Source organism: Leuresthes tenuis, unplaced genomic scaffold, assembly GCF_036924035.1.
Source record: "Leuresthes tenuis unplaced genomic scaffold, fLeuTen1.0.hap1 SCAF_7, whole genome shotgun sequence".
Lineage (NCBI taxonomy): Eukaryota > Metazoa > Chordata > Actinopteri > Atheriniformes > Atherinopsidae > Leuresthes > Leuresthes tenuis.
In genome coordinates, this window is record NW_027325361.1 from 8,270,025 (window position 1) to 8,297,277 (window position 27,253).

Consider the following 27,253-nt stretch of genomic DNA (forward strand, 5'->3'; position numbering starts at 1 on the left):
TAATCGATATTGTGCTGATGTTGATATGTTCTTGACCTCCCAAAATCTTGGTCTCGTCTCCATCATGTCTTTGCATCGACTTTTTGCACCCTTGCTTTTTTTCCCATGTCCAACCCCGACTATTGAACTCTCCCCTGGCTGCACTTGGTCTGCTCTGCATTACGGAAACTAGTGAGCTGCAACATCCCCTCTCTTCTGTCCTTTGTTAACCACAGAGCTCCAGGCTTCTTAGAGTCTGTCAGCACAGAAAGCAAAGTAAATTTAGACACACTTTGGGCCCCAGACTTAATATAATACACTGTCAATGTTGAAAAGGCCTCTTGGAGTTAACCATCAAGTCCCATACTACAGCACACTTTGTGAAAACTGGCAGCATGTGAAATTGAAAGTTTTCAAGTTGAGCAGCAAAACAGGATAAGAAACTAGCACCTGTTTTTATTGAATAGGCATCCACAGAGTTTGCTGCATGTCTGTGACAATCTCGACTCATAACGCATGAAGTTGCAGCCTGTTCTTGTGATCCCACTGCAAAGCTTCCAGATGCCCTTTCCTGACAGGTGCAGAGGCTTAAAGCGCTGTTCATTAATCCAGCTCTTTTCACGAGCACCACAACATAGTCGTTACCATCCTGACACCACACGTGTGAAACAGCACATTGTCACCCAATTAGTGTGACCCTCTGTCAGACCTTTTTCTCTGGACACTTTCTCTCCATGTACATTGCCTACACCCTGCATGTTACAAACATTGCAAGAAAGTTGTTAAACTGTTAATGTTCATAACATTTAAGTTTATTTTTATTCTTAATGTGTAAAACAAATTTAAATTCTAAAGGTAAAGTGTGCAAATAAATCTCTATGGATGGGTACAGTGGTGCATATGCTTGCATTCTTGCATGTGTTTTGTGACTGTACGATGCTTGCCCTTTGTTGGCTGGCAGCCATTTGCTCATTCATCATGTTAAACAATCCCAGCCTGCACCACAACACACATACCCTGATGGTAACTATGGGACAATGAATGTGATTTGAGAGTTTGTAAGTTGTCTTTGTGCTTCAGAGAATCAGCCATGATGAAACAGTCTCAGGGTCCTTGTCAGTCCCACATCTTTGGCTTTTTAATTTGTGGGGAATCACCTATGACCTACAGCGTGGCACACTAAACCCCACTTTCTGTCTCCTCTCTCCTGTAATGAGAAGCAGAGGGCGGCTCTGTCGTCAGCTGGTAATAACAGAGCATTAGGTTTACATGGCCTGTTGATAGGCTCCCTGTTGTACATTCAAACCCTTGATCTGCACTAGCACAACACATCACAATGCTATCACCACATTTGTTTATACACGTCTATCTGTAGAAGATTGTCTGTAACATTTAGATTTTTATTAATAACATAAACAAATCAGTATTACAATTGCTACCATCCATATTTCCACCCTCGCTTTTTCATACGCCCTGCAGTTATAAACATGCTAATGATAATGTCCATTTTCTCTGTTCCCAGGGTCTGAGCTTCCTCACGATCCCAGTGTGCTAGCGGCCACTTCGTGGAACACCACAAGTGATGGTAAATGCACACACAAACACACACAAAATGCAAATCTCCATCACATCCTGATCAAATCTCTGTTTAACAAAATAGGCCACATAATGACGATATGTTCACTGTGCAAATTAGCACATGCAAGGTTGAACTTTAACCTCACATGTGTCGTTAAAATTACATTCAATGATGTGTTAAAGATTACACATCCTCAAGAACCCACCCATTGTCCCAGTGTGGGCCACAACAGAGGATAATTGATGGAATGAATCGCACATTGATCTACTCAACATGTGGGCATAAAGCCACAGGTGTATTACATTTCTCTCATTTCCACTGACCTACTTTAACAGCTTCCTCATGCAGAAGTTACTAGTGGAAACTTGAAATGTGCCAGTGCTTCTTGTGTATCTCCTTTATGCTGTTTTTATTGAAGTATCTTTATATTTACTTCTGCTAGTGTCAGTAGTTTGCCTCATTCTTGGGGAAGTAAGAAACTGCAGTTGTTTTCTGATGTGCTGCTGTAGCAGATCACATGACAGAGAATGTTGGAACTGTGACAAAACAATTTTTTAAAGAATTTTAATCACGTAAAATTTGTAAAAAAATGTCTCTGCATGTCAAATGATTATAAGATCTTCCTTCCCACTTTATATGCATATAAACACATATATTTGATGCAAGAATCTGAGTCATTAGTAAGTCTGCAAATGACTTTACAGAATCCAAAACCGCACTAAGTGACACCTAATTCTATCATTCTGCTTCTCTGCAACTTACACAAAGAACATCAGTTGAGTAGACGCACTGTGAATAGAACTCATACCACATTCCATAAAATTCACTGCTAAAATATTGAGGCCATATGCAGACTAGATAACCTGTGAATGTGATCTGAGTGATTAGATCTCAATGAGTTCTCAATGCTTCTTTGGTGCCTCACGCCTCATTAAGTGTATAGCCCTCTAACCTCCACTGTGTGTCTATGACTCTTGATGAAATTAATCCACAGTATTTAACTCCAGTATGAGTTACACTGTGACTCTTACTACCAACAATCCCCTAACAACTGCGGTATTGGTAAAATTGTCAATTGATTCAGCTCCTCGTTCCACTATTCCTGTTCAATTTAACTAAGCAGTTGAAATTCTGGTCTCCAGGGAAGATACGTTTTTTTGTTAGAGGCTATAATTAACAAGCCAGTTATCAGACAAACACCAAGGTTAGACAGTTAGGTCGAGGCTAAGGTATCATAGTTGGCCTGTTGATGATAATATAGTGTTAGGGGTGAGGTCAGGTTTCGTTCACTTTAGAATATTCCCCTGTGTCATGGAGTCAGGATTTCATTGTTACCAAAATATTCCAGAACTGGAAAACTGTTCAATGGTCTAACACCACAGTTCAGTACAACGTAAAACGTCTTTTAACATGTCATTAGCATTTATTTGCTAATATGTATAAAGTGTTTCCATGCAAACCTTGAACTAGCTTTCCTCAGACTTAAAAAAAATTGTCATGACCAACGCATGTTGTTCAGCTTACAGTTACTCACTTTCTTGTACTGGATCTCAATGAGTGTTCATTCCAATAGCTTCCTTATTTGACAAAGAAACTCATCAACGTCCCCTTCATCTGGTAAAAAAAAGTAATGATGAAATGCATGACTGTATGAGATTAATTATATGAAGTTTGACTGTCTTAAAGGCTCCATCTTACCTTTTCCTTGTCAGATTATTTAGATAATTGATCTTGTGCTGATAGCTGTCATGTCTCCTGGAGCTACCCGGGTTTTGTTCAGCAGTTCCTCCCAAAGGAAGCATTTCAATTTTTTTGTTCCACTGTCAGCACCGCAGCAACAACTGAGTAAGACACACCAAGCCTTGTGGATCTTTTTTTCAAAATTGTTGCCCACAGTAATCAGTCAAATCTCAAACCCTCTTTTTAGTTTTCCCTTGAAGAACCAACATCCGCCTAAAACCCCCACTACTACACCCAGCTTCACAGAATGAAACTTTACTGAACTTGACCTTTATCTGCGCTCTCATTTTGTCTGGTTAGCTTAATTCTTCTCTTGTGAAGCAAACACTCCCACATCATCTTTCCCACATCAGATTATGTGTACACAAAAACGGGAATTGTCACACAACACACAACAAAGGCAAACAGTAGTTTTTGAACATGACTGAGCAGTTTAGTGAAGATAAAAAATATGGTGACCAATCAAAGACGTTTTGTAAAAAATATAATGAGGGGTAGATCCAAACAAATACCACGGGCAGCTTCATTATTCCACAACATGAAATATGAAAACCTACAAATTTAGGGCATCGGGACCAGATTGTGTCATTTTGAGCTCACCCACTCACTAACATCTGTTTCTTATCTGATGGAAGGATGGTGATTGCACCAATTGTTTTGTCTGCAGGCAGAGATGTTTTCGATTGACCAAACACACACTATTCAGGTAGTGTGGCTCTATCAGTAAGCATCAGTAGCAGGAAGTTATCTTGCTGAAAGAAGCTCCTAATTAGTTGGAAGTTTACAGAACTTAATTTCTCTCTGGCTTTCTTCCACTCTTTCTTTAGTCTCTGTTTGTTGCATCTTATGTTTTATATAATTTTATAAATTTTCATGTATTTTTATAAATGTATTATTTATTGATTAGGACAATGCACATTAATCAACATATCAGCAAAAGCACCCATGTAAATAGTTAGCACAGTTGCAAAGGCAGGTATAATAAAAAACATACAAATTAGATTAGGAAATTTATCCTCATTCGTAGCTGGCAGTTCTACAGTTCAAACTTCTCAGCATGTCTACTGAGCACGTTTGGTTAGCTGTGCAGCCAATCAGGTTTCTGGGTTTTGCTGAAAGACGCCTAGACCGGCTTCAATGTATGTGTGGTATCATTTACAGACACATTCACTTATACAATACAGTTTTGCTGGTGAAATGTAAGGGTATTGTATAACGTGTCTTGGTCTGAGCATGTATAGTTTGGTGTGTTGCGGTTGTGTGGGTGTGCGTGTGTTTACATTTATGTGCCTGCATGCAAGCGTTTGATTGTACAAAACTACTGCGAGAAAATGTGGGCTGATGACAGGGAACCATTTTGTCGCCTGCCACATTAAAGGGACAGTCCGCACCGAGGGTTTGGGTTTCAACGTGCTCCTTCTGCCAAATACCACAACACTCACCAAGAGACAATTATGTACAGAGTGGCTTTGTTACACAGACATTGGCAGGACATCTCTCTCCTCGTCATCTCCCCTCTGCCGTCCTCTCCTCTTGTCTTTTTCTCCCTCATTTAGCTCCCCACTGCTTTATTGTCGGTTATTATAACAGCTAATGAACTGTGCAGACACACTACTCCAAAAAACATTTTCTTTTCCATCAACTCAACTAATGAGATGGTGATAAAACTTACTTGACCTCCATGTGTCTAGTAAAGCACTTGTGATGTAAGACTATGTTTGCTGTTTTTTTTTGTTTTGTTTTATTCTTTTTTAGCTACAAAACTTCTAGCCAACAAGGACATTACGGTTAGGCAGGGGCATGTAGGCAAGATTTAGTACTGTAAATGTATAACAGCATGTACAGTACAAGCACTAGCATAGCATGGTGGTTGTGTAAGTGGTTTTTTGAGGAGATGACTATAGACTGTTGCAACATTTGTTTTGCCAGAGCTTGTCTGACCAGAGTTACATATTACAAACATACAATAAACAACTTTAATCACGAACCTCTTAAATTTGTGAGATTAACTTTTTTCAGAAGTACTTAATGCCAGTTGCACTGTCAACTGATAGATACTGCTAAGTTAGTATAATTCTATCTAAATGACAGAGTAAGTAGAACAAGTCCAAGTAAATGCAAGTTAGGTGTGTTTGGATGCTGGAAGTGTTCTCTGAAGAGATGAGTCTTAAAGAGAGCTACCAGTGAAGATAATCATTGGTAGCTCATTTCACCACCATAAAACCACAAGTGATAACAGCCTGAACTGAGACTGACTTGTGCGTGTAGATGGCAGTATCGGACGCTGTCCCAAAGAGGAAAAGAGTGGTCGAAAAAGAGCGCAAGTCTTACTGAGTTTAGATAGCTGGGTGCAGACCCTGCAGTCACTCTTTAGGCAAGAGCAGCTAGCACTGACTAAGAGCTCAGTCTTAAAAATGTTTAGCTGATCGCATTCTTCATCCATGTGGATATGATAAAGAGATAAGTTTTGCTGAAATTGTGGGGCCATCTAATGGGATTGATCAGTACAGGTGGGCATCATCTGCATAGCAGTGATATGAGAAGCTATGAATAGCCTTCTCTTAGATTCCTCTCTTGAATATTAATCCGGGTGCCAGCAAGTTCAGCTGTGTTTACAGTTTGTTAGTGAAGTTTTGGTTAATATTTCTTTAAAAAAATAAATTAATTAAAAAAAATAATAATAAAATATATATACACATAAAGAAAAGTATTAAAGCTACAAGATGACAAAAGTACAAAAAAAGAGAATCACTTCCCAAGTCTGCCATCTTAGCATTCCTAGCCATATACAGGGATCAGTGAAAAAATGCAATTATAAGTATAGATACTTCATGGGTTCACTGTAAATATCAAAATGTTTCAACAGAAAGGAAGCCACATTCTACATACAACACAACGTTTGGCTCATAATATAATCTGCATGTCTTTGCAAGTTCCTAGACTGATGATTGTCCCTATAAATCCAATTAGTAAAAAAAGAAAAAAAAAAAAAACACATTGTAACCATATTTTTTATTGTTTCCCAAAATTAGGAACAGGCAACTCCACACTTGCGGACATCTTTTGGAGACGTGAACTTGCTAATGCACTTTACTGCAGAAAACAAAATAGACTTTTATAGGAAAGGAATGTAATCATGACCGCTCTCCTCAGTATCCATAGACTTCTTCCATGACTTCCAAAGTGATTACAAATTTGAAAACAAATAGTGACACAAATTAAATGCAGAAACTGCTCTATTTTTTAAGCCCATGGTGTTCACATATAATTGTGCAAAAATGTCCCACATTCACACCTACGTGAGATATAGGTTTTATATCTCAAAGTGAACAGCGCACAATTTCAGTGTAGTGGATAAGTGCTATAACTCTAGAACAGAAGAAGATGAGATGAACATTTTCTGTTGCTGTAAATACATCACATTATTAGAAGTAGCAATATAAAACAACTCAGCTTAAGGACTGACTGAGTGGAGCTGTTGGTCTGGCTGCAGTGCTGACAGTTGTGTGCAATATGCAGAAAAGGGAGGACAGATTAAAAGTGGGTGAGATGAAGGAAGATTGGAGGTGGGAGTCTGTTCATATTGTCACACATATGTTTTTAGCACATAGCAGTGGTACATAAAGCCTGGGGCTTTATGTAAGACAGTAAGCACGCACGCACGCACACATGCACACACACACACACACGTGCATGAACGGAGGCTGTTTGCCAAGTCAAATATTGATACTTTTTTCACTTTCACTTCTTTCACCCTGCGCGTAACGTCTCTGTCGGGTTTGCAGTTTTCATTCACTCTATTGAAACGTTCCACAAAAATCTCCATTACAAGATGAAGATGAAACCCTGCTTGCATTTTTCACCTCAGCAAAGATAATCATCTGAGATTATGGAGTGAACAGGTGTTGCTTTTCTTCAACCTTTTTAGAATTCAAGCACTTCAAAAGGTTTTCCAAAACACCGTACACCCTGATTGATTTAATGTGTTCTTAGTGAGGAAACAGCAGAGCCCTGTAGATACAAAAGAAGAAAAATCAGGGGGGGGGTGACACATATTTGTACCATCCTATTTAAAGACATTGACACTCATGCACTGAATAAATCAATCAACTGGCCACATTATGGATGCTCACATTTAAAGTGTCCTAGCTTGAGGTGACTTGGTTTTGTCATTTTACAATTTCAGTAAAGTGCATTAAACAAGTATTTTGGCTAAAACAACATGGTGAAAAATAAAATATTTTGTTTGTCTACGTTTGTCAAGACAAATGCATGGATGAACTCTTTTTCCTCCTCTTCTGCTGGACTGAGGTTAAGGCTCGATGCTAGTGACTTACTGGATGCAATAAAAAAATTATTGCAGCCTTTCTATTGCACTCCTTCTTGGCCTTTCTTGACCAAAACTTAAAAAAGGTTAAGGACAAGGGTACTCCCTGAAAAGGGCTCCACTCTGTCACAGGGCCAACACAGAGACAGATGAGACAAACAACCATGTACACTCACTCTCAGTCCTAGGGTCCTAATTAAGAATCCTCAATTAACCTAACATGCATGTTTTTGGACGGTGAGGGAAGCCAGAGTACACAGAAATTGCCTTTTAGAATAGATACTTTGTCTAATCCAATCTTTTTACATTGTTTATGGAGGCTTATAATATAAGTAATATAATTTAATTAGATACAAAATATTACTTGATATTCAAATATGAAAAAGAAAAAGCCACAAAAGTGAAAAATGTTGTCATAGACTGTTCTCTTGAGCTGCTTACTCCCACCCTTCTGCTTTCATATACATTTGCATTAATCCCAGTTAGTTAGGATGATGAGATAAAATAATCAAACACGTCTTTGAAAGTTGCAGCTGCAACAAATTGTAAGACAGAATTGTCTCCTTTCCTTTCATAAATGATGACCAAGTGTTTCCTCTGTATAAATTATATAATAAATGAAGCATTGATGCTCCCTTCCCTAGAATTGGGAATATTTGACCAGCTCTTGTCATGACTGATACTTCAAGATCATTTCACTCGATTAGGAACTGTCCTTAACAAGAAATATACTATTTGGCCTGATCCACTGTACCGTCTTGAAGTACAAAGTTATACATTGAGGTACAGTCTGCTGGCAGCTGATTAGCAACCTCAGCTACTCAAAGAAAGACAAATTATTTTGAATTATAAAAGATGTCTTACAATACATAGTTGCCATCTCTGTCAGGTTGTATCTCAACAGTCCATCACTTTCAATCCCGTGGTTTCTTACACGTGTGTCCTGGCAGTCTGATGTTGATAGGGATCTACAGTAGAAGTAGCTACACTGAGTGTACTGTTATGCGATGTCTCGCATGGTTCTGTCAGCGTCTACCTCAAATTTAAAATTCAATTAAATAGCTTCTTCTGCACAAAGTGCATCCAGACAGGATTGTTAACTTCATTTACTGCCTTCAGCTCAGAAAAACTGTGGATGCTGAGTCCTGAAAGCATAGCTTTTGCAGCCTGCACTACCAAAATTAAATGCAGTCATAAAATCACAAAAATAAAACTTTCTTAGCATTTTATTTATCCTGGCATCTTGTAGTTTGAATAATACACTTCTACTTACTGCTAAACACAGGTGTCAAAGCTGTCAAAGAATAACAACCAATTTATTTACCAATCTGTGAATGGACAGAATAATCAGAATTTTTTAATGGTTAGTATTTTTACAACATTTTTAATATTTTAATGGTTAGTAATTTCAGCAATTCATGAAGAAAAAAAGCCAATTAGTTTTCTATCCAATGTCATATGGTGATAAACTGATAGTCTTTCATTTGTGCATTACTGGTAGGGGAATAGGGTAAATTGATGACATCACTTAAAGAAACTGAAGATAGACTGGTTTATTGCCCAAGTAAAAGAGAAAGCAGTGAAGAAAGTAGCAATGGCCATTTTGGGAAAACTCCTCTTAGGGAGCAGAACCAACTTTTAAATGTTTCAGCATTTATTTATTGATCCTCTAATATCTCTCCAAAGTTACCAGGTTTTCTACTTTTTATATTATATAGAATATAGAAGATTTAAAGGTGTGCGTGTCCTAGCATGTGCTAGGTGTGTGCTTCTATTTTTGCTCATCAACTTCGGTTCACAAATACTTATAGTTAATCTGACGAGTGTTTAAGATTCCCCTCCTTATGGCTTTCCTCCTTTGTTTGTTTTGGACGTTACTGTGGTCCATTAGTTTTTATTTTTTCCTCCTTAGTATCTCAAACATTAACTTGGGTGCCATCCCTCTTAAACTTATGGAGCAGCTTTAAAGAAAACTTTTTGGCTTCATACAACCTTGGTGAAATGTCAGATTAGGTGTCACAACTGGGGCAACCACAGAATAACTTTCAAAACCAGGTTCCGAACATGAGCTTCTGAAAACACCACATTTTACCGCATTTTTTTCACAGAGCAGCATCTTTTATTTAATGTCTGGGCCTCGTGTAGTACAATAAGTGTTGTTTGATTTATGTCCTGGCCTAGTGTAATACAACCTCTTTCCTCTCTGTTTTTGTTTCTCCTAAATTTCTTCTCAGTTGGTCTGTTTTTTTTTTTTATTTTAAACTTATTTTCCCATCTCTCCTCTCATCTATCTTTATTACCTGTCTCTTTTTTCATCTTACACACAATCTTTATGTCTTCTAGGACCCTACTTCATCCATCTTGAAGCTCCCATGAACAACATAACCACCTCACTGGGCCAAACAGCCGAGCTTCACTGCCGTGTGTCTGGCAACCCAGTGCCCACTGTGCGCTGGCTGAAGAACGATGCCCCTGTGGTGCAGGAACCACGGAGGGTCTCCTACCGTTCCATGGTGTATGGTTCACGCCTTCGTATCCGCAACCTGGACACTACTGACACAGGCTACTTCCAGTGTGAGGCCACAAACGCTAAGGGTACCGTGTCCACAACAGGAGTACTGTTTGTCAAATTTGGTAAGCAGATTCAGTGGTCCAATCTAGCATTTAAAAAACAAACAATATTATCATGCTCATCTTTTTCTACTGAAGAATTGGCTCATTGCAGCACTCAACCCAGCTGATTCCTCTTGTATCTGGCAGCTTGTACAAAGAAAAATCTGGAAGCAATATTGTTTATCCTGTAGTAAAAAAAAAAAATCCCCTTGTCTCCTTTTCCAGATCCACTCCCAACACTTCAGCCAGGAAAGCCCCAGTAAGTTGCTTTTCCTTTATCCATTTTTCTTTGTGTCAGTCTATTCATACTGCAGCCTACTTACAAAATTGAGTGTAGGGAACTACTTCAAAGGAGTGCTTAGTGAGGGAATTTCGCACACAGGTTGCAAATAGCAGGAGATTCTCATTTGACCAATTTTTGCTGTCTGAAAATTGCTGGAAGAATTGGGAATACTTGGGCAGCGTTTGTGTTTTTTACTATTAAAATTAAATATTCATAAATAGTCAAATTAGTTAGATTTAACTGTCTAGACTGAACTAGACTATAAAGAAATAAACTTTTCCATATGTAGATTGAAGGGCAATTAGCAACGTTTTTTTAACATATGCTGACATGCTGATACAGTTGAGAAACTGTAAAACCTCTACTGTAATTTATTGCATGTAATCAGAGAACTACTCTGAGAAATAAGGCTATGAACCGTATTCATTGAGACATCAATCACATTCTAACTTTTCTGGTCTGTAATTTTCCATTTACTGGTTCAGGTCTCTGTGTGACTGTGTGACTATGTTTTAATAAGAATCTTAACATCACAGTTATTGCTTTCTGTTTTGTTCTGAAAAGTAAACTAAACTTTATTTGCACATTCTAACATAATAGGATATTGCACTCTTGGTGGAAGCACAATGTGGTCCTCAGTGGGTGAGCAATTTCAAATGTGTAATACATAAAAGCTTTAGTATGTCGATAGCAAAACGATTAATTGTCATTTGAAATGATTGATACATTTACAGCTGTATTTTCCCCCATTTATGAAGATCACATGTTCAGTTTAGATTTATAACAAGGTGGAGCGATTGCATTCAGTGAAAATGTATTTTATTTCATGTCCTTCCTAGAATATCAGCCAAGGCTAATGAGTCTCAGGTTAAAGAAATAATTCATTGAATCACTTTCTTTTAATTAACACTGAAAATTGGTCCAGAGCAAGGATCTAAAAAAAAAAAAAAAAAAGATATTGATAATCAAAACCAACACTGAGAATTGTAAAACCAACAAAAATTGTAAATCAAGATCATTAAAAGCAGTTCAAAATAAAATAACTTTTAAAATGAGTAAATTAGTTTAGTGGAAGATGCAGTTAAAATATTATATTTTCAGCTGAGTTGAAAAGACAATCACATTGGAACATGCATACTGTAATAATGATGGAGCGGTTTGCATAGATAAAATTTAAAAGCTACCAATTACTTATCCACACAGACTTGAGGTAGAACCAGGCGACTTGATCCAGACTTGAGTGGTCCAGCTCGTTCAAAGCTCACAAGCATGTCCAAATAAAAACTAGTTGCCAGACCATATGCCTTCAAATCAAGCATTGAAATTTTAATATGAAGTCTAAAATTTACTGGAAGTCAGTGGGATGTCCTCAGCACAGATCTTTTATGGTTGATTCTGATTAAAACTCCACATTGTGGAGATGCTTTTGAATATTGTGAGCAGCATGTTACAGTTGTAGCCAACTAAGTATAAAAGCAGGAAGGACTTTTTCTACTAAGACATTGAAGCTCACATGGTTCAAATTTGTATTTGGACTGTTTACACTCAGCTACAGTCGGAATGTGGATCAAGAGGACTGATTGGTGCAAACAGATCTATACACCAGTAATGACAAAGTCACTTACACACAAATCTATATAGCGTCAAACAGACTTATCTACATAGTATTAAGGCATAGATGTGAAGCATGTGCTAATAATCTGATTTCACGGCAAGCGTGAATGTTCATCTGCCATCAAAGTTATAACAAAATTATTGTAATTAGGAGAGATTATTTCCCTAAAGTCTCCATTAAATATTGCTCTGAAATGAGCAATAAAAATATGAAAAAAGTACAGCAAAAGCAACCACACACTGATCTCTCTGAATGAACACCGAATGGGTCTTAGGGGTACCAAATAAAACCACATGATGCTAAAAGTTTTTAAAAAAGTAACAAAAATACATTCCCCCATAACATTTTCATGTTTTTTGGCCATAAAAACACTGCTGTCCATAATGAAATTTACTTTGAGTCTGTCAAGCTTGCTTTGCTTTGTTTTGACGTCCCTCCAATGTTACTGGATAAAACTCGATGGTCCTACCCTGTACGTTTTTGATTTTCAAAGGATCAAAGGAACTTAGGCCAAATGTTTTCCCCCAGTGACATTATGGCAAGGCTCACTGCCATGTTCCATGCAGCGTCCTGTGACTCGAAACAGCTGGCATCGAGTGGATATCACACACTTACTAAATCCACACATGCTGATACAACTCAGTTTACAGATGTGCATGTGCACACTCAGGAGGATGCATCTACTCAAACATCTGTTTCTGCCTTTCCATTGTCTTTGTGTTTTTCATTTTATGTTTTTTTCCTGTCCAACCACATCAGTTTGTTTTGTAGATGACAGTCGGCTCTCAAAGAAATCAAAAGAATATCAATGAAAGGAATACTGGGTAACATAAAGGTTGTGTGGGATGCCATTTACACGTGTAAATCTAAAACTTTGTTTTATTTGAGTTTTCTGTCAAATGAATAATATGGTGCATCAGTTAATTTTTTTTTGGGGTCCTTAAAGGAGAACTCTAGTTTTTTTTAAAAACCTAGACCTTATGTCTGGCATGACATACGTTTATCTACTCACTGAGAACAGTTTGGCGAAAGTCGGCATCCTTCGAAAGCTATTTAATAAACTCATGATCAGCGTATATCCATATAACAGAGTTAATGGGGCAGGTACGATGCAGCCGCAAGCTATGTGCTAACAGAGCTATAGTACACGTTTGTTCATTCATTCTTCTTAAAGTATTGGTGAAATAAAGACAGATAATGCCTTATTTAGAGACTGCATCGTCCCTGCCCCATTAACTCCGTTATATGGATATACACCTATCGCGAGTTTTCTAAATAGCTTCCGAAGGACGCCGACTTTCGCCAAACTGTTCTTGGTGAGTAGATAAACGTATGTCATGCCAGACATAAGGTCTAGGTTTAAAGAGTTCCCCTTTAAGCTTTAGGTTTTCATGATTAAAATGAATCGAGCCACAGCTTTAACATGTCAGGCACCACTGTTGGAAATTTGAATGAATTAACATCTCTTTGTTTTTTGTTCCATGACTGCTTTTTTTAAAGACGTGTTGCAGTCAAGCAAAGACTGACATGAGCTCGAGTCATTACATCATTACAGACTTCACTTTAATAGTCGGGGATCTCCTTTGACAGCAGTGGAACTGGGCTGTTGTCACTGCTGCTCATCGTTAGTGTCACTTCTGACTCATTAACTGTAAAGTTAAGGTGGCAGCCATCAAGAAGACAAGGTCATCTAATGATGACAAGTGATGACCTGTGCCTTCTTACCTCTTACTGCAGCTGCTCAAGCATCAAAACTTCTATTCTTTGACTCAGTTTTTTTAAAGACATCTGGTGCAGACTCTTGTCATTCTTCATCAAATATACATGTTTGCCTTGCATTACTTTGTCTTTTTTCAACTTCTCACCTCCAATCTAGCCAATGGAGTCAATTTCCTTGGGATAAATTCTCCACAAATATCACTGTGGTTTTGGGGGAAAAATGTCTCGCCACCCACCTTGTGGAAACTGAACACAAGATGAACTTCAGGTCCACTGTGTTGTCTTTGCTTCGGTCTGTGCTCTGATTTCCATCCTCTCCACACTAAGCTAAAGTATACACTCTGTGGTGCACGGAATATCACTCTGTGAGTGTGTACGTGTGTGTGTCTATGTATTTTCATATATATACTGAGGGTTGGGTTTTTGAAAGAAGCCACAGGCTGACTGAAAGCCGACAGCCTGGAGGGTTCACCTCACAAGCCAGGCAGCTTGTGTTCAAAGTAGCTGGTATGTTAACGCAGATATGAAATATGGGAAGACGAAGGCACAGGGATGATATATACAGGGAAAGAGTCAAACTTCTACAGAAAGTTTAAAACGTGAACCTTTCCCGTCAGTTTTAGATCTTTTGACACTTTTTATTTGAACTCTTGAGTTGTTTAGGAGTGCAAAAATGTCTGTGACAAAATGGGAATTACACCAACTTGAGACCAGGTTCTGTCTATGTAGAAACTGAATAATTGAATATTGAAAGCATGTGATTATGAAAAGCCTTCTATTTCTGCTGTCTCCTTTTCTTATTGTTTTGTGATTTTAAAAGGGCAAGTCTTGAAGACCTTAAACCAAAAGCATTCCAATGAAGTCAATTCTTAACTGAAGGAAATTATTTGACATTTTGAGAAATATATTAACTTGTGTGTTTGTCACAAGCAAGTCTAAGTGAAGTTACAAAAATGAGAATCACACTTGAGAAAAGGTTAAATGTAGTTGAGTAGATGGCTGTGTTATTCAGATGGCTCAGTTAAGAACATTTGAATGGCTACACAAAGACAACCGAACCAAACTGGAGACCTGTGAAGAGGGAAAGATGTTAGTGATGAAACCCATGAAATAGGGTAATGCACAAATTATTCAGGTGAACATTATATTTGATGAATGTTATACACATGAATGACAGAAGAAGAATGAATTTTCTTTGACAGCTTAGCTTAGCATACGTGCCAAGATTGCATAGTAAAGACTGCAAACCTGGGAAACCTTGCATACAATGCTATTCCTTTACCCTGTCAGCAACTTGTAAATTTTTATTTCTCACCATACCAAAATTGTATGTCTGTTTCTGTGATGACAGCTTCTTGCTTGCACACCAGTATTGATATGTTATATATCAACCAGCAATGACTGGTTTCCCGGAGCTGGAGTGATAAGCATCAGTAGCAACCGAGACAATGTATGGCATATACTCCAGGAAGCGTTTGAGAGAGATTTCTGATGTTCTAATTGAAAAATAAATAACTTGATTCCTAGATTTATGGTTTAGAGTAAGAACAGGAGGGTCCAAAGTCCCACTCTGCTGATTTAACTGATTAATGGCTTGTATTTTGTTTGCCTGGCAACCTGTGCTGGCTTTTAGCAGGAAATGTGTTGATATGCTAAAGCAGACAGCTCGCCTCTAACCATTCTTTTGGAACTTTATATCTGAGTCATGTTAAATTATCTGTAATACAGCTCTGATTCAGTTTATACCACCAGTCAACATTAATCAAGAAGCACATTCGTTTATCAATACTTATTCTCTAGATTTGCCATACTTTCAATTCTAGCCTCCAGGGAGATGTTTTCTTAGAGCCAAACTAAACACAGGGTGAGTCGGAAAAGTCTCATCGGCCAGTGTTGCTTTTTCTCTTTGTGCTGCCATACTTTGTTCATTTAAAAAAACAGTGTGATTGAGACAGTGGGAGGGTGCAGGGAGTAAAAGAAAACAGTGTTAGCCGAGGAGAAGGAGGATGGTACCATTAAAACCAGGGCAGTATGTTTTTCTTTGATTCCCAGGTCCTGTGGGGTCGGCGGCGCTCAGGTGTGATTAGTCGTATTAGCTGACGGGCGGTTTAGCCGTAAGCTCAGATCAGAGGCAGCTAATAAGTCCCACAGTGTGACAGCACAACCTAAAACTGTTGGTGATGCGATTCTATACCTTTATTTATTTATTTTTTAATCTTTTCTATATTATTTTCGGTTGGGTGCCCTGATTATTTAGTTTGATCAGAAACATTTCAAGCTGGAAGATGAGACATAACCTGAACTGTACAGAATTTTAGTTTATATAACTTTATTGTAACACTGCGGTGATGCATGTGATGCCCATAGGCTGCAAAAAATATTAGAAATGCTGTTTGAAATATTAGATATAAAGGCCGAGAAGGCTGCTGATGGCACCAAACCCACAGAGAATTATCAACAAACTGTGCATTTCCCCTTTCTTGAGTTTTGACCCACAATTTGCTGTCTTTGTTCTCATAGACACAAGATCTCTTTATACAGAACTTGCTCTGAATCAAGCAGCAAACAGACAAAGTTAGCAACTACCTGGTGAACACTGTGAAGTGTTTAGCAGCTAAAATGCTACATATTTCCCTCAGCTGTATGAGAGCAAACAGGTGGTATTACATACCTAGTTGAGTAGAAATATGTCTCCAGATAAATGGCTTTGTGTTTGATGGCGAATGTATGATACTTACATTGGATAGGTTAGTTTATCCATGTGTAATGTATCTGTCCCTCTCAAATGTACCTTTTAATGAATCAATCAGCAGAATCAAATTTAAAGGTGATGATATGTTGGAGTTAGTTTCTGCTGCTCCCAAAAGGTTTAAATAATTTTTTTCATATTACCAAAAATGTTGATTTACTGCACATAGAAACTCTTAATCTGACAGCAGCCATAAACAGATTTTATGCAACAGGGCCGCTGATCCTGGAGTCTCTGTCTGTGTTTATAATAGAGGGGTTTTCTCCCTGTTTGAAAAGATTAATACCACTACACCCTAGCTGTCGAGGCTGTTTAAATTTCTCTGAACTTTCCCCACCACTTTTCTCTCAGCACTGGTAAAAAAAAAAAAAAAAAAAAGCAATTACAAAAATAGCTGCTTTTTGGGTTTTTTTCCCTCCGCTGTGCCTCTTTTCACTCTTCAGCCGACCCTGTGCTGAAGAATAAAGACTCGGCAAGTTTAACAAAGAACAGATTCTCTCTTTTCTGTTTTTATTGGAATCTTCTCTGTGTTCCTTGCTCGCCCTCAAGTCCTCTTGTCACTTCCTTTTTAAACTTTTTATCCTTTTTAAGAAATGGATGGTTGACCGTTAGATAGAAGATGTGCTCTGCTATTCTTTTCATTAGTGTGTTTTAAACACTAAACACTGTTTGTTTAGTATTTGTTTGATATTAAAATGCAAGGTGTCAATTCAAACTTAATTTCAAGAGCACTGGATTGTTAAATCTTGTGTATTCTAAGCACCAGTAGGTGCTCATTCGTTTTGCATGAGTGCATGTGTTCAAACCTTTTACTAGTATTGTATATCAACATCTATGTAATGCAGTAAGACCTCCTATTTACTTTTTGTGAACTTGCAATTAATTTGCCAGTTGAGATCTTGTTTGGAGGTAACTTGATGATTCAGAGCGATTACTCCAATCAGATGTGTTTAACTTCAATTTAATATAAACACGCATTTGGTGTAAGTTCTTCCTGAAATTGTGGGTGAATGAACATTGGCCCTGCATATCAACATTGTACTGTGTGGCAAGAAAACAACCGACAGACTGCAGATGGCTCTGTAATTAGCCAGCTGTCAACACACTGGATTAAATTGACCTTGGAACAGATGTGTGTAGCTCCCCGACAATCCAATTATACAGTTCAAGAATAAAAAAAAGTTAAAAACAAGGGAGCAGTTTGGCTTTGTATAGACAGGACTGTAGCATGTGCGTTCACCTTCTGTGATGCTGGCGTTGATTGACAAATTAGTTTAAGGAAGTCATTTCTCCAATGTGTAATGATTTGAAGATGTCACACAAAGTTGATCTTAAATCTTGTTGAGGCTTGCTTAAGTATAATTAAAATACATATGTGAGGCAGTCATAATATTATTGACTGATTTACAGTCTCTTTTTTGTTCCCAGTGTACTGAAGCTGGCAGGCTTGTACTTGCCATATCTGTGTAATTAGCATAATAATTATTAAGTAATAATACAAAAAACAAGCCCCATAGGTGCGTTCTTAGACTGCGTGTTCCAAAGCGATTTTGTCAAAGAGTTTTATTTGGCAAAGATCTGACCAATATCATCACTCAACATCTACACCTGAAGGCAAAGCAAAGTTTACTGATCTTCCCGCTTAGTTATATAACTTACCACAATCGCACATGTTTAACAATATAATAGAGCACCTTCAATATATCAGCTGCTCAGTAAAAATTCCTTTCAAGTTTATTGAGTACACTGGAACTTACAGGGCTCATAGTAATGCCTTTTTCTTTATTCCTACTACCCCTCCTCCTCCAGTGGGTATTTTGTTGTGCTTTCACGTTCCATGTTAGCTTCCCCACTACAGTCTTGAAAAGAAAGGGGGGGCAAGTACTTGTGGTTTTTTTTTTTTTGTTTAAGAGATTGTTACTTTTCCACTGGTGCTGTTTTTTTAAAGTACCACAGAGATCGATTTTAAAAAGTGGTGAAATCTGCCTGCTAAATGAATCCAGAGCAACTAGTTAGCTTAGCTTAGCACCAAGACAGAAATGGAGTAATGCCAGCATGTCTATTACCAAGTTATCAAGCTCCACCTCGACACTCACAAAAGAATGTGCTGTATCTTATTGGTTTAATCCATACAAAAGTTTAAAAGCATCAATTGCTTCCATGACTCTCAAAACTGATTGCAATACTGGGATTTTTACATATCTGCTTTTTGTGCATAATTCACGATCAAGATATATCGTTTGATACTCTCATCTTTAGAACTAGTGGTAGACCTTTTTTTTTATTTTACCTTAGACCTTAGACAGGTTTTACTCTGTTGGTGATTTATGCTTACAGATGCTGTGTGGTAACAACTTTCCTAAAAAGTGATCAGCACAAAAATTAGAATGACAAAACAAAATCAAGACTCAATCTCCTCATGTGCAGTATCTGAGATGAGACACAAAAGTGTCCTATAGGGACTGACTTTAGTCAGAGAGAGAGTTGAAATTCAAGTCCACCTTTTAAAAACCAGCCTCTTCATCCACTCAACAACCTCTTTGCCCACAGTGTAGAGTGTGTGCTGGTCACAATAGGCCCTTAACTCAGACCTAGAACTTGTGTGTGTTGTATTGAGAAACTTTGGATTTCGGTTTCACTCCTGCTAGCCTCAGTGCCAGCGTCAACATCGCTGTGGTTCTCAGATGTTGGCCAGGACTGATGATGATTTGCTCCACACCACAAGCATCACTCCATTCAAACTGAGGGGGATGACAGGCCCACCCCATTACTGAATGCACTTCTCTGCTCCATGCTGATCAACTTAAGCACTGCTTTAACACATCAAACTAACTCACAGGGGTTCTCCAAAAATTATTTAACTTTTGGGTTCCAGTTGAGGAAATATTTCTTTCCTTCTGAAACCCTTACGGTTCGAACTTGCCAACAACAGCCTCTCAACCCAGAGTTTAACTGAGAGTAAAGGCAGTAGCTTTTGCAAGATCCCCAAATTGCCTACTACCTGTCTGCCAAACATGGAAAATGAAGTGATGAAACCTACTGGGCAAAAGCTATAAAATGACATTCTGTTCATGCTTGCATTAATTTTATACAGAGTTTTTAGATTGTTAAATGTTTGTATATCCTACAACTGTGAAAGGCAAAGACATAATACTGGCGCTTTTTTACCATCCCTCCTTGAGTTTGCACATCCGGAGTAGACTGCAGCGTCTACCCACAAGCAGTTAGACATAAAACACTGAGTCAAAGAACTGCACACACAGTTACTCTTACAAACCTTCTCTCACACATGTTTAGTTAAGTCCTCTGTGGGGCTTAATTGCCGTCTTGTTGTGAATTCTTTTTAGGGTGGTGCTGATTGATTGGAGATCAGGGTCCTAATATGGCTCATCAGGGACAGGCCCTTTGACATGGCCTGGTCTCAGGGCACTGGCACTGTTTGAAACCAGAGATCCCACTGCAGCCCCCACCCACTAGATTGGTTGCCTGTCTGCTAAATGCTGCCGGGGGGGGGGGCTTCACACGCATGCAGGCTGACACTTGCAAACACACACACTCGGGGACTGTCAGGATGTGAGGAGGGCTTTAACCATTAAAGCAATTTACATTATTAGTCCATAGTAAGGCCGCAAGTCTGTCTTTACACGCTTTGCCACACACAGCGAGTTTCTTACACAACTCATTATGAACAGAGCTTTCACACTCAGCTTGGACATGGCCCACTTCCTGTTTCCTGTTTCCCAGATTCCCTTGTGTCAGTCTGTTGGCGATCCTGTTGGCAGGTCTGGTCAAGGTCAGGTCTGGTAAAGTCTGTGGTTTAAGAGTGTGTGTGTGTGTGTGTTTGTGAATCATAGTTTCTCCCTGAGGGCTTTAAGGCCTAGATTGGATATGTAGGGTTTCCCTGAACTCTGCCCTAAACCTCTCATGAACACACACTCTTCTGCTCAGAAAAGAGACATACACATGCAGATATGTATGCACAGAAAGTGTTCTTTCTTTTCCCGTAGTGGTGGTGTGTGACAGAAACAGACAGCTACAGTGTACATTGAGTATTTCAAGGTATAAATAGAGGCTTTTGTTTGCAGTTGGGTTCTTTAACCTGCATGCCAGAAGATATTTAGTAATTTGTAGAGCTTAACAGGATCAATGCAGTTTGATGTTGAGAGAGTTGATAAAGGATGCCCTTTTCCTCTATCAGTAGGAGTGAGTTTATCAATCAATTTTGTATTTATTAGTCCTGGCGCCCACCAAATTGCATGCATATGACTAGAGGGCATTTTGCAATAAAACCACTTTCTTCTCATTCCGCTTCCTTTTCGCTAAGAATACATCTGGATGTGAAGCTGCAGCAACTGTGGATTTGCTCTACTGAGTGATATTACCACAGAGACAGATTGACATACTCGCACACCAAAGAAAATACGTTTAAATAATTATTTGAGATTTGTCATCTTTGAGATGCCCAAAGATTAAATGACAAAGCTAACTTTTAATCAACAGATTTTCATCATTTTTAACCCGTCTTTTGATATTCTAAACACCTGTCCTATCCAATTTATCCAGTTTGTTTATCTTTAATTCCCCCAAGACCATTTCAGCAGTCAAATTGAATCACATCTGATGGCAAGAAACTGAAATGTATGGATGTGACAAGGTACAATATGAGCTGCCAGAATTTAGTGACAAATTGGAGAGATTTCTTTTTTCTTTTTTTTACCCTAGCAAGCATGTGTGTGGGCTCCTCTGGTCAACCAGTCAGATCGGAAGAGAGGTGTGTGGATCGTTGGGTTTAACTTAAAGGGAGTGAAAAATAATGAATTTGTTTCAGAATGGCTTCAAGACACAGACATTTAGAAATTAGAGATGTACCCTGGAAAGCAGCAGAGAAGTTAAAATGTGTTTTCCTTTGAACATGCAAAACGGAAGTCAGTCACAATCTATACTGACCCCCACTTAAAATATTTGGGACAATGTTGTGAGAGTACTTTTCTGGCCCTTGTACAAAGTTAAAAATGTGCTAATCAGTCACATTTGTTTGTAATAATACAGTCTTCTCTGTAATGAACTGCTTTAAATTTACTGCAGATTTCTGTATCCAGCTGTGTTTAGTAATACTTGTACATTAGAGCTAAATATCAATCCCTGGCTTGTAAAGTGGTAATTGTGGTCATTTTTACAAGTAAACTGTAATATATTAGCATAAAATTAGTAAAAGTAAATTGTTAGATGTCATGATGCCACACAAAGTAGTCGTTACAGAAACCTGTTACTTGTTACTCCAGAAACTCGTCTTTGCTGCTATTTTTTTTGTTCATTATTGTCTTCTTGTTTGTATATTAGTTGCAAATTTTCTTACTTTATACTTTACATGTAAAGTAGCCTGTTGGCAAAAATTGTGAAGTTACAGAAAACCTAGTCATTCATGTACAAATGTACACGTTGCATGCTCTAGTTGTAGTTAATCTGAACTAGAGTAGATGCTGTAACACTATAAAACAGTGGGGTTCTGTGTTGCCTTTTATTTCCTGTCTTTACAAATTGTCTTTTCTCCTTTTTTTTCTAATTTTTTTAGTACTAGATTAAATGTTTTCCGATGCAATATTGGGATAAATTTATGGTTTGTCCACATACTTTTAGTTTGGTTTGTCTGCTCAAGTTTCATCCAGAGATATTCGTATTACTTGTTCATAATCCGTAGAAATTGCAGACACCATGCCTAAATTCTCTTCATATTTTTTTCAAATATTTCATATTTTTCCAGTCAAGAGAAAGTCATTACTATTTATTAGCCAGGTTTCCACCGATGTCACATTTAGAAGATGTGAACAAGGAGAGAAAAAATTTCACTAATGCACAGAAAAGTTTAAATTCTCACTTGATATGGTTTTTGTTGGTTTCAAATACTTGAATGCATTGGGGACATTGAAACATTTTTGCAATTTGCATCTGACCTGGCACAGATTAAAATGATGCGACTCACCAGCTCTTTTTGGTCTGATGTTGGCAAACAAGAAACTTGCATGACTGACCCAAGTCATCCCAGATAAAGGAGGATGTCCTCTTGTGGATATCCACTGAAGTTGTTCTTGTTGTTTTTCCTCCTCATGGTTTGTTTCTAGCTGGGACAACTCCTTATCCTATTCTTTTCTTGAATTTCAACCATGATTGATGTACTCTAAACTACCACCCTTTAGCAACCCTGCAAAGCCTAGTTTATTTATTTCAAATTGGTTAAATGACCAATTTAGGCAATTTTAGCTGCAGTTTAACTCAGTGAGACAAGAATTCTGTCAAATGGAAAAAGTGAAAAGATTTTGCATAAAAAGCAGACGTCCACCAGACACAGTCATACAGCCAACAGCTGATCCACAGCTTTGTTTAACTACTGTATGAATCTGTTTTAAGGTGGATATTCTTTAAACAAACATGAGCCCCTTTTGTTTGTTTTCTTGTGTCCTACAGACACCTTTGACAGCAGTGTGTGTAAAGAGGGATTATTTAGGGGCTCCTGAGTACAAGAATATTTTCCTTCTCCTCAGTACATGTCTTTAGCGACGCTTAATCACACTCATCAAGGATTATTCTGCTTTCCTCAGGAAGCCTTGCTCATGTTTAAACTTGTGCATTCTTGCTCCTGAAGCCTGTTCAGCTGCCAGTCAGCCAAAACATGTGTCCTCCTGTCTTTTTTAAGTGTCTGCCTTTGTATGTTGAGATTGAGATCTGTGATCTCTGCAATAGGCTGTCGTAAATCATGCAGGAAAATGTGAGTGAGATTGTGTTGAGGGGTGTATACTCGCTGTCTAACTAATAGAAGGAGCTCTGCTCATGGCAATTGTGTTTTGTCTTTTCTACTTTCTTTGGTTTTCCTGTTATTATTTCCACACTGATGTTTTCTGTCAATTTGAGGAATGCTATTAGGACAAAGCTGAGGGAAGGAATTTATACAGCAACAAAAATGGAAAACAAGTCAAGTTTGTCATCCAGTGGGTAAAACCTTCTTATACTCCACTTCCAGTTCTGGAAAACTTTTTTTTTTCTTTCTTTGACATGAATCCCTCCTGGTTAACTGACATTAATTACCAGGTTTGTTTTATGGAACCATAGTTTTTGTCTTTCCTTCCGACATCTCTTTTTTTGTCTTCCATTACTCATCTCTGTGACATCTCTTTATCATGTTTTTTGTGTGTGTTTATTTTTTTCCAGATCTTCCCTATTAATGTGATTAGTCAAACCAAAGCTCCACATCCTCATATTTAGCTCTTGAGAAGTTGATTTTACTGTTTGACCTTCATGCTCCATCTGTTTGTATGTGTCTGCCTAAAGACTACTGGGTTTATGTTAGGGTTTTTTGAGAAACATATTGCCTCCTATCCTAATTGACAGGCTGACTGACACCCTTACTCCCTAAGTCCATGCACATTTGGACCTATGATTCCTGACAGTCCTCGGGGAAAGTGATGTCACCAGGTCAGGAGTTTCGCGAAGAGTGACAGGACTGATGTAGGGTCCCTTCCTGCATGTTGAATTACCATGTATGTGGTAACCTTGTTATTAAAAGCCCCCTGCTACATCCACAGTCATGACTTTTAAGTCTTAAAACAAATTCTTTAGTCAAACGCATCAAACCATCAGCATCTATATCTGGAAGTCATTTTGTGTTTTATATTAGATCAGCATTACATTAAGTGAAGTGTTGGCATAAATAAATGTTTACTAGAGTAATACAGCTATAAGCTGTTTCATTAAAGCTTTAGCTTTTACTGCTCTAGTGCCTGCAAGAGCCTTTCTGGGAAAATACCTAAGACTCACTTGAGGTGACGTATTTTACATTTCTGGCAGCAGGAACATTTGCTTATTTGAAGTTGATACAACAACAGTATATTCATCATGATCAGAGATTACGATGTATGTAGGACATGTTCAGACTCACTGTAGTTGAAAACGAAACTGGCTCATTAATTCGAATGATGCAAGTCTGAGTTGAGGTATCAAAGGAGAAAGGTTGAGCCTGATTCAACTCTGGGAGAATTTGGATTCCACATCTGTGCCTTTTTTTTATGTTACTGTTTATGTGACATTTGATAATATGATAACTTTTTCGAGAAGTAAGTTACTTTTTTATAGTTTTATGAGAACTTTTGCAGTTTTAGCAACTGATAAAACTCCAAACTGATGAATGCATGAGTCAAACTGGAACTTATTATTCCAGTACTGGGAAAAAATGTGATTTCCTTCTCTGAGCTTGCCATCACACATGATCTTTTTTTTTCTAATGAGAAGAGAATACAACACCTCAGATCTATCTCTTATTCCTTTTCTTGCTTACTTGCTCTCTTAGTTTACCTTGAAACTCCTTCACTCTGACAGAAGCCTCCATTGTTGCTGTCAGTGAGCAGTAGTAACATGAGGACCCAAAGGGGCTTCTCTTTCTCCATTGTATCTTAATACAGCGCCTTAGTTGCCCTCACTCACTCCTCATTTCCAGTGTGGTCATGGGTCACCGGCAGCCACAGATCCCAGTCAACCTCAGCCTCTGGTGGCCATCTTGGCTGCTTGTCAGTGAGGGATCTTTACAAAGTGCACCCACACAGGCAGGTCTCTTAGAGGAGCTGTACTGTGAGTGAATGTGTGCCAGTGCAGGGGGAGCAGCATGAATCACTGCCCTGCAATTATTGTTGGTTGCTGCAAAGTGTGTGTGTATGTTTCAGCAATTCATAAATAAAACAAGACTAGAAAGTCTTTCACAACATTCTAAATTATATTTATAACTTAGATCCCATTCTGTGATATCTTTCCGGATTGTAATGTATTATACGGAACAGATTTTGTTTTCTTGTCATCTTTTGTGTTTGTCAGTCTCTTGAAAACAGTCATGATTATTTATTCATTTCATCTATGTCCTAATTGCTACTTTCCAGATCTGCAAGTGTTTTTTAATTTGTTGTTGAATACAACACGCCATCTTGTACACATATTCATTCACTCACAAATTGTTACAAATAAGTAACAATTTGACATGTGCGGTCCATCAAAGTGAACATCTTGTCTGCATTTAGTTTTGCTATGGATGAAGAAGTTTTAGTGCAATTTGCTTGAAGTTTCTACTTTGAAGACCATTTAAAAGTGTGAATTGTTGAATAAGCAACTTCCAAGAGTCTGGTGATAAATTTTCCCCTGCTTGACAATGAATGGAAGACCACAACATGGAAACAACTGGGTCAGTTGCGTATTAAGGAACGCTCTTAGATGCTTCTGTGAAGATGCACTTCCTGAGTTTGGCCAGTGCTGAAAAGCCCATTTAAAGTTCCCTGTTGTTTCAACATTTAACACAGTTCACAGAGATGGAAAGAAATTATAAAAAGTGTGTGGTTGCCATCATGCACTCAAACCATAGAACGTTTTTAAACTTAGGAAGTATTTTCGCACATGTTGAGGGGCATCCCCAGTCAGGATTCAACAGCTGTGAGCTCATGCTGCCTGCAGCTCATCTCCTCTTCACTCACCACCCACAGCAGCTTCTGGAAATGAAAACCCTAAAATCTTAAATGTCATCAGGATCCACCCCTCACCCTTAATCCCATTCTTTCTATATTCCCCTCCAACAAAGAGCATTGAGTTTCACAATCCTTAAACCCCCAAATTCAATACAAACCAGTCATCACTGCTCACAGATTCTTGATGAGAAAGTTAAAGTCCTCATGATGTCTTTCCATTATAAAAATCTAAACCAAAGCGGAGACATTAGAAACCATTTTCTCGTTTCAAATCTGTTTTACCTGCATGCCTCAAGTTTCACAATAAAACTACAAAAACAGACTCAAGTGATTGATTTGGAATTATCATACAAACTTGTAATAAAACCCATTCTGCCAAATGACTGATTCTCTTGCACTGTTCAATTAAAAGGCAAAAGACAGGTGATCATTTATGACTTTCTTTGGGTTTTTTTTAAATTATTTTTTGTCATATACCCTGAATCTTTTCCTTTCAAGTTGTTTTTTTTGTGGCAGCTAACCCCATCCCGTGTCTCAGCGCAGCATGAAAGATATTTGTTGAAAGATCGTAGCAGCTGAAAGTGAAGCAAAGTCTCTGCAGGAGAAAGGTGGCATGTAGGTGTTTGCTGGTCCCACAGAGAGAAAGAAAAAAGGAAGACTTGACATTTTGATCGATGATGAGTTTGAAAGAATCCACATGTTTTGGCTTTGTTGCTGAATTCAGCTTCTCCTTGAGGATGATCAATTGCAGAGTCACTTCTTCCATTTAACTTCTCAACAGTAAACTCCCTTTCCTGCCAACGTTACATTTGTCATCAACCGTTAACCCTTGTCTCTGAGATCAAAGCTGTGCCTGTCTCATTATATTGATACATCTGTGTCTATACAGTAAGAAATATTTTGGTCAAGGATCAATCAAAAGACACCTAAAGTAGCCTGTTAGCCTGTGTTCAGGCATGTGCGCATATTTCATAGTAAATAGAGTAACACCCAACCCGATCTCATGGCAGTTTGTGAAATTGTCATCAGATGTGATCTAAAGATTTTGTTTTCTTGGACATGCCTGTCTTTCAATGTAAATGGATGCAAAAAAGTTAGTCTTTATGTATGAGTTTCTTTTTATGACATTTGAAACTTTTTTTTATTTTCACTTGC

General features: G+C 38.2%; 1 protein-coding gene across 1 annotated transcript in view; it reads left to right on the forward strand.

Moving 5' to 3' along the window:
* Positions 1-27,253, forward strand: part of ror1 (receptor tyrosine kinase-like orphan receptor 1) — a 116,909-nt gene that overhangs the window by 73,668 nt on the left and 15,988 nt on the right. The window contains exons 2-4 of the mRNA XM_072389101.1: positions 1,502-1,564; positions 9,969-10,259; positions 10,464-10,497. Coding sequence (XP_072245202.1) covers positions 1,502-1,564; positions 9,969-10,259; positions 10,464-10,497 — 388 coding nt within the window. The remainder of the gene's footprint in view (positions 1-1,501; positions 1,565-9,968; positions 10,260-10,463; positions 10,498-27,253) is intronic.